The sequence below is a fragment of the Gymnoscopelus braueri genome, assembly GCF_963280865.1.
Source record: "Gymnoscopelus braueri genome assembly, chromosome: 13".
In the NCBI taxonomy this organism is placed as follows: Eukaryota; Metazoa; Chordata; class Actinopteri; order Myctophiformes; family Myctophidae; genus Gymnoscopelus; species Gymnoscopelus braueri.
In genome coordinates, this window is record NC_137615.1 from 3,247,149 (window position 1) to 3,255,802 (window position 8,654).

At 40.4% G+C, this 8,654-nt stretch overlaps 2 protein-coding genes across 2 annotated transcripts; both read right to left on the bottom strand.

Moving 5' to 3' along the window:
• Positions 1-1,902: 1,902 nt before the first annotated feature.
• On the bottom strand, positions 1,903-3,443 carry LOC308098156 (GTPase IMAP family member 6-like). The gene is made up of 2 exons (XM_080446399.1): positions 3,347-3,443; positions 1,903-3,023 (listed from the first exon to the last, which is right to left on the bottom strand). Exons 1-2 carry the CDS (start codon positions 3,431-3,433, stop codon positions 2,526-2,528), a joined length of 585 nt encoding a protein of 194 aa, XP_080302525.1. The 5' UTR covers positions 3,434-3,443; the 3' UTR covers positions 1,903-2,525.
• A 2,028-nt stretch (positions 3,444-5,471) lies between these two features.
• On the bottom strand, positions 5,472-7,549 carry LOC308099347 (uncharacterized protein; the record flags this gene model as incomplete). The annotated part of the gene is made up of 5 exons (XM_080448091.1): positions 7,440-7,549; positions 7,210-7,326; positions 5,877-5,938; positions 5,692-5,771; positions 5,472-5,492 (listed from the first exon to the last, which is right to left on the bottom strand). The coding sequence occupies exons 1-5, from the start codon at positions 7,517-7,519 to the stop codon at positions 5,472-5,474; spliced, it is 360 nt and encodes a 119-aa protein (XP_080304217.1). The 5' UTR covers positions 7,520-7,549.
• Positions 7,550-8,654: the final 1,105 nt, after the last annotated feature.

Genomic DNA, 8,654 nt, shown 5'->3' on the forward strand with positions numbered 1-8,654 from the left:
ACGGGGACCTCCTATCTGTATTGAACGCCGCTCCAGTCGTGGTCTGGAACGGTTAATAATGTAATGTTATAACTGTTGTCATACCAAAACCTTCCTGGCGATTGTCACTGTGGGGCGTTTTTGCCCGTCATCCATTTCTCCCAGCGTCCCATAAATTAGATTATGGCTTTTAGATGTGCCAGTGCCGGCCCCTTGAACTACTTGTCTTATGATGATCTACTTTATACTGTTGTATTTTGTATCTTTGAACTACTAATACACAGCATATAAGCCAGTTGATGAGTAGGACCTAGTGACATGTTTATTGTCTATTGTTGTGAATTGTTATACATATAAACATCATATAATTGTCAAAATCATTTTTCATCGATGTAGGATGACATCGTTGAAAATTTAAGCCTGGTTTTGTTCTTCCCAAAATAACAAGGCTTGTATTGTGGAGGATATCTGTGATGATGTTATTAACCATTTTAGTAGTTTTATTGTATAATGTTATTAGAAGCTACAGTTGTAGCTTTGTATCTTTGTATCTGGAAGTTGAACCCAGCTCAACTTGAATTTCTAGCTTTGTATCTTTGTCGCTAGAGATACAGCTACAAACGTGGGATGTATCTTTGTATCTTCATGTCGCTGGTTTCCATTGGAAATGAATGGTAGCATGTATCTTTTTATCTGCCCGTATGAACGCACCATTAGCCAACCAACACTACTGACCAGGCAACAGCTAGGGTGGAATAATCACTGTCAGAATTTCAACCACTTAAGTCCTATATTATTATTATTACTGTCTACAAATTCATAGTGTGTTGATGTGATGAGTTGTTAGCTTGTAGATCTATTATTTTGGAACATTTTGGGGGGGAATGAAAATGTGTTGCTAAATATTTGTTTTATTGCTACATTCCAGCAGCAATCAAGAAATTTTGCAGAAAAACATCAAAATGACTTGTGTTTCACATGAAGGTTCTGAGAACAAAAATGTCCCCCTAGAGGAGACCATTAATAGAGCCATCAAACGCTGCTGGTTCCTGTGTCTTGACTCACTTCATCCACCACAACGTTACAACACAGTATACAGGTGGTAGGATTGAATCCACAACATTGTACATATTGAAGCATGACCGCATAATGAGATCAAATGTCTGCAGTATGTTAGAACTTCAGGGGCAGCAGTGGCTCATGGGTAGAGCGGCCGGTAGAGCGGCCGGATGGAAGCCGTGAGGTTCCCAGTTCGATCCCGGGCTCCCCCAGAGTGAGTGTGGAAGTGTCCATGGGCAAGACGCTGAACCTCCCGATGAGCAGGTTGGTGCCTTGCTTGGTTTCCTCCACCATCGGTGTATGAATGAGTGTGTGAATGTAAAGCACTTTGGATAAAAGCGCTATATAAATGCACCATTTACCAGTTCAAATCCAATCGCCTCAGGGTTAATGTGCTAACCTGAAGAAAACACACCGTTATATCATATTATAGATCTATTTTTATTTTTAGTTACTACACATAAGAGTAAACAGGTACTGTACTTTTACAAGAACCAGACATTTATGTGTTGATACAAAGCACTGTACATGAACCCATGATCCCATACACAACATGGATACAGTATATACTGTACAACAAACGTGAATCCATGAAGCAACATAAAATAACTGAATCTATATTTCAATCATCTTCACAATGAATCATCAGGTACGGTAGACACTTTCATGTGTGTTGAGGAAGTCATTAACTTTTTTGTCATGCAGGTTTGTCTATAATCAATGCTGAGTTAGTCATCAATACACACGGCAATACAGTGGCAATACATAGAAATGCATTTTGACTGCAGCCTGAACTAATTTAGACATTCATTGAGATACATTGCATGATGTTGAGGAATGAAATTGAAGTTCCAGGCTGAAAATTATAAAAAATATCCCTATTTCTCTAAAATCTCTAAAACAGAAATACAAACTATAGGTAAAAGGAACAAATATTACAATGACCTCATGATGAACAGAATTAGAAGATTAAATATTTAAAGTCAATTAGTGTTCTTGTTATGATCGTGTTTGATATCAAATGTGGTAAAGAATGAACAATATGTGTGTGAGCTTATGTTGGTGTCTCATCCTGAAGAGGGCGCTATTGACCAGGATGTGTCTAACCCTAACAAGTCACGATCACTACTGTCTACAGATTAACCCTGAGTGGAGTATTGTTTATTTAAACTCATTGTACTCATCCTAACCAATGGACTAAGACTTATTTTGGAGGCGTGAATATTTCCTTTAATTCATTAAATATATAGTTAATAAAATGTCTGTAGTTTCACCTATGAAACATCTGCATCTCTCACACTCATCACATCAGTGTCAGCCTGGCTGGGAACTGCAGTCATGGTGCCATATCCTGAAGAGTATGCTATTGGTCCAGGATGCCTCATCAGCATCAGCATCTGTCTATCATATCCTCTACACCTTCTTCCATTATTCTTCTGTTAATGTTCGCTTCCCTGTCAGTCTTTCAAACATCACTGTCTTGTGTCTTACACCATATGTCCAGGTCCAAAGTTTCTTCTGTTCCTCGTCACCATGTCTTCTATTTTCTCCATCAGCTCTGTTACTTCTGAAATGTCATTCTGTCTGAAGTATAGAACATGGTACCTGTAGCCACATTTATCCACAAGCCACCTCAGATGTTCTCCTTCAGACTCTATGTACTCCTCCACACGTCTCTTTCCCAGCCACCATCCCCATGTGAACAGAACCATCGTGTTTCTCCAGACTCTGTCCCCCAGCAGCTTCATGTGTTTCTCCACTGATCTCCTGTCAGCTTCAGAGAAACTGGACCTGACAGGAACAGTCAACAGGACAGCATGGGGTCCAGGAGAACACAGACTCAGACCGTTTAGAAGGACATCTTTGATCTTCTGTGATGGAGGTGTAGTCGACCAGTCTGGACAGTTCACCACACTCACGTTTCTGTCAGCAACACGGCTCTGTTCTCTGACACTTTCTGTCAGTTTAGTCGGGGTTCTAAACTCCTGGAATATGAGGTGTACCGTGTGTTAGTCATAATAATCAATACTTCATCCTATTCATCAGTACCACATGCCACAAACAAATACAAATGTAACGAAATTTCAAATGAAACATTTAAACTAAATGCATGTGAAGATTTATATCATCTATATTCACAAGCAGCAAAGCTTAAGCTACAGTACTATATGGAGGTAAGTAGCCTATAGCTGCAGTGACAGTAGCTAACACAGATCACAGTTAAATGTATTAAGCCTGAGTCAGTAATCTCAAAAGAACAGAACAGAACAGAACAGACAGAGCAGACTGTATAAGTAATATCACTCACCTTTAAACCAGTTACTCCAAACACATCCTTCTGCAGTATGCGGTTTCCAGCTGTGTGCCTCCCAGTCTGCTCTCCACCAACCAACATCACCCTCACATCTGGCAGACTCTGATGTTTTCCTGACAGACACAAATCTTAGTTAAATTAAGACTGATTTAACTGTTTACAGCTTGGATTCAGAGATAGCTATATGCAATATTACAGACAATTCTGCCTAAACGGAAAGCTGCCCAAACTGCTCTAATCCAGTTACCATAAATAGCCATAAACCTCAGGTTATTTAAAAACATGTAATTCCCTCACACACCCTTGTGGTGTCCCTCCTACCCCCCTTCCCACCCTCTGTATCAATTTCCAAATACTTTTTAACGGTAAAATCTCTGACCTCATGTCAGTGCATTCATTCACTTCCTCTATGGAGATATAAATCTGTCCTTGTATCTTTTATACCCATATATGGAGATCCCTGATGTCATCAGTATATGGCCATGTATGGGCATGCCCATATTTGGGAATATCGGTGGGATCTGCAGTTCTGTACAACTGGATCTCATTAGGCTAATCATTAGGCAATGCTAGATTTTCAGGCCGCTCAGGTGCTACCACTTGTCAGCAGATGCCCGAGGAAGGTCCATGACCAAAATGTCGCCTTAATAGAAGTTTTCTCTATTGACCAAGTGTCTTCTGAAATAAAATAACTTGCACGGTGTGCAGGTTATTTTATTTGTATCTCAACGTCTGCTACCAACGCACCTGTCCGCAACTACGTGTGCAAAAGACTTCCCTTTATCCATGAAAGTATTTTCCCTAGCCACAGAACTATAACAATTATTTACATATTAACCATCATCATTTAAAGATCATGGTCATTTGTGAAAATGTCAGCATCAGCATCACCTTCAAACAGACCTTTCAGAACAGCTCTTTGTCTGTGTGTCTTGGTCGTTAATGTCTGGACACGTTCTTCTATGTTCCTCTTCTTCTCTGAAACATCTACATCAACCTCATAATGTTCTTTGTTTCCTGCCACCATGTCCTCTATCTTTTCCAGCAGTTCTGTGACCTGAGGGTCATCTCTCTTATTATTGTTGAAGACATGATACCTGTTCCCACATGTGTCAACAAGCCAGCGGAGGTCTTTCCCTTCAGCCTCAATATGCTGCTCAATGCTTCTGTCTCCCAGCAGGTCTCCATAGGTGAAGAGTGCTATAGTGTGACTCCACAGTCTCTGTGACTTCTGTGACTTCTGTGACTTCTGTGACAGAAGTGTCATGTGTTCCTCTACTGCTACCTTGTGTGCTTTGGTGAATTCTTCATGAAGAGGAACCGTCAGAAGAACAGCATGTGGTCCAGGAGGACAGAGACTCACACTGTTCTGGATCTCCAGTTTGTCCAACTCTGAAGTGTCCTGTAGCCGACTGTTGTAGTTCCAGCCTGGTGAATCCACCACTTCCAGATGTCTCCCTGCTACCTCACCACGGCTTACCTCACAGTGTGCTGAATGATCAGCTTTAAAAACACTTCCTCCAAGAATAGTGTTTCCTGCTGTACTCTTCCCTGACCAATACTGTCCCAGCAACAGAATCCTGAGGTCAGTAAGTCCTGTCAGAGAAAACATTGTTTACAATCACTATGAGTCCTTTTTGTTCAAGGAACAATACCACAATGTTATGCACTTATGATACAATAATCCAATTACTGTAGATTAACATGATATGTTATTTATTAGCAGTAAAACAAGACATACCACTATCTTTTGAAAAGCTAGTTGTTTCTTTCTGAGTGTCTGGCCTCCTTAGTTCTTCTCTTCTCATAATTCTCTCCATCTTCTTTGGATCCCAACAACCATTACTAGTCACTATCTGATCTATCTTTTCCATCAGCTCTGTGACCTGACGTTCATCTCCTCTGTCACTAATGTTAAGAACATGAAGCCGGTCTTCACATTTCTCAATAAGGTATTTTACATCATAGTTAGATCTAATAAGATCAGGTATCATTTTGTTTTTATCAGCTACAGGGAACACCACAATAGTGTGTTTCCATACTTCATCACTGAGGAGAAAATTCACATGCTCCTCTGCTGACACATCTCTTCCTACATTTGGGATGTCCAATGGCATCACTAGGACAAAGGCATGGGGTCCTGGAGGACACAGATACACACTTTGTTGGATGTCTAACTGAGTGAGTTTTGGGGTCAGATCTAGGGGACGATGAGACATCCATCCTGGGGTGTCAACTACAGTGACCAGTCTCCCTGACACTATCTCTTGTCTCATGACACTCTTAGCTGTTCTTCTGTTTGTTTCAAAAACATCTCTGCCCAGGATGATATTTCCTACTGAGCTCTGTCCACTGGGTTCACCTCCACGTCTTCCCCCGATCAGAACAATTCTCAGTTCTAATGGGTCACTGTTCTTCCCTGGTTATTAAAAATAAATGTAATATTCATCAAGTTAGATACATACAGTTATGATTAATCCAGTAGCAGTTTGTTGGTTTTGTCTGTTAGATAGATAGAACTCACCTGTGATGGAAGCTGATTTTCCACTTGACATCCTGTCTACATCTGTTGTATGATCTGTGGAACTGTCAAATAAGTTATAATAATCTATTATTATGACATATTATTATTAACTGAAAGGATTCATAAATGTATACATTACAGTATATTTAGTATAATACACATGTACACAAAGTTCTTGTAACAGCATAGGCTGGTTCTGCTAATGTCCAGGTGACCATTAAGGTCAATTATGAGTCAAGTGTGGTGATTGGCCAGTGAAGTCTGAGGTAAGTTATGCTGTAATTGATAATGAAACATTAAGTATTATATTTTACTCTTTCATGAGTATTTGTATGGCTGTAAGTAGGCCTATACTATCTATACAGACCATCTGCCACTAGTCAATATTTGAGCGACTAGCTGCTGCTAGTTTGCAGAGATGGATGTTTATCCTGGCAGCATGTATATGATATTCAGTACAAGACATTCCTCAGTCATGGGAATGTTGGTGCAATGATGCATTGTCCAGATCATCTGTGCAGGGCAGGCAGAAGAACAGGAATGTAACCATGTATTCTAAGTCTCATGTATAGATAACGTATCAATTTATACATCCGAGGAAGCCCTTATTGTTGTTCAGGCACGTGCACACATAGACATCAAAGGGGGCTTGAGCCCCTGCCCTTATCTGTAAATAGTGCCTTGAATAGTGCCTTTTTATATATATATTGATTGATCACAGGCAGTTTTTTGGGGGTTGTGGCTCTTACAAAGATAGTTTTTGTCAATGTGCCTCTGCCTCATGATCTCCTTGATCATGACGGGAGGTTGTGTCCCACTCTCGTAGATTAACTAGAGTTATTTATTTGTGACGAGTATCATTGTAATGTTTAGATACTTTAAATATGACTAGAAATGTCAAAAAAGTATTTGCTGACAATCAAAGTGCCCTTTTAGAAACAGCCCGTCCCTGTTGTTGTTGCTGTGCATATCTCCCTCCCTCTCCCTCGTTCTCTCTCTCTCTCTCTCACGCTCTATCTCCCTCCCTCTCTCTCTCTCCCTCTCTCTCTCTCTCTCTCTCTCTCTCTCTCTCTCTCTCTCTCTCTCTCTCTCTCTCTCTCTCTCTCTCCCCCCAAACGTTCAAGGTAGATGACCGTCCACCTATAGAGCTACAGTAGGTTCTGTGTGAAGTTTCTTCTTGCTAAAGTTTTCCCTTCCTTTTTTTAAATGTCTTGTTACTACAACCTTTTCATCAGGTTGTCTATAGACAATCAGTTGAAGGTCCTTGCACTGAAACATTGTAGTTTTGTCTTCCTTTTCTTCAAGTGAATAAGTAAATCATATCAATTCAAACCTTTGTTCAGTAGTGAGGTGTCCATCTTTGAAGCTACAAGGTTCACCCATAGACCGGTCACTGTTCATGGACTCACAGCTGGATGCAGGGGAGTCTGGTCTCTGCTGATGGACTGGGCTTCAACACAATACAGAGACCTCATTTTATTCTGACTCATGATGATATAATGATGTCACTGTAGTTCTCTGAGTTGGACAACAGTCCTGGACAGTTCCAGATGCTTGTCTTACCTCTCAGCTTTGGGTTGGTCATAAGGTTGTTGGGTCATAGAGGCAGAGCCTCCCTCCTCTCTTTCACCAGAAACACTCATACTGTAGTATGAGTGTTGTGAGTAACTCGCAGACCTTTAGAAAGACAGCAGACACAACCTGTTAGTTGAAGAATGTTTACAGTCACAGTGTAAATCCCATAACTCTGGCATCATTGTTTTTTTATAATGTCATTAAGAAAACTTACAACAACAATTTTCAAAAACAGCCAATCTAAAAGTCACGATGTGATGCATTGTGAGCTTGTTGATCGACAAGTTTTGAACATTTTTGAACAGGGCTTAAGTGTGTGAATTCAGTCTGTAGAAAAACAGTAAGTCACATTTTAAGCAGTCATCTGTCCAGAGATTCAGAAAATCTCTACCGAATGGGTTCCCAGATTGCATAAACAGTGACTCTGAATAACTGTTTGAAAATAGCCGATCTACAAGCTCCCAACGCGTGACGGAGATATACAGAGAGAGAGAGGGAAGGGATGCCCATAATTCACGCAAGGCCTCATGGGACACTGGAAACTCGTGGATACACAGAGATAAAATACCTAAAGTGCAAAGCATGCAGAGCCACACAAGCATACAAACATACCGCCTCTGTGGAGACTGAGACAGTCAGGCTGTCTCAGTCTCCACAGAGGCGGTATGTTTGTAGGGGAAGTTGCTTTCATTCTATGGGCATGTTATCTCTTGGTTCTATTTCTTCTCTTCATTCTGTTCATTCCATCATTGCATTATGTAACAGTGGAATGACCTGCTTCATGCTACGTTGCGGTTGACAAACGTCTCGCGATTTTGTCAAACACTGTCTTATGCAATTGAACGCAAATTACATTTCTCATGGTGTCTTACAGTGTGAAACACAATTTTGTTTTTATGTGAACCATAAAAATGACAGATACCTAAACCTAGCCCTGTTACAGTAACTCAATTAGAATGTCAATAACTTGACAGCCTGTTATGTCATTTTCTGCTGCAGTACTTTGGTACAAACCTCTAAAATCTCTCAAACAGATGCAAGCAGAGAGCAGTATGAATACATGGATGTTTAGTAGTCTGTAAGAGTCTGTGTGATTTGTTTAGTTTTTTTAATGTTTTTTTTTTACAATTGTTTTATTTGCTGTATGTGCCTGTCTGGCCTGCTGTCCACTCTAGACCCAAATACATTATCTCTTATCAAAGG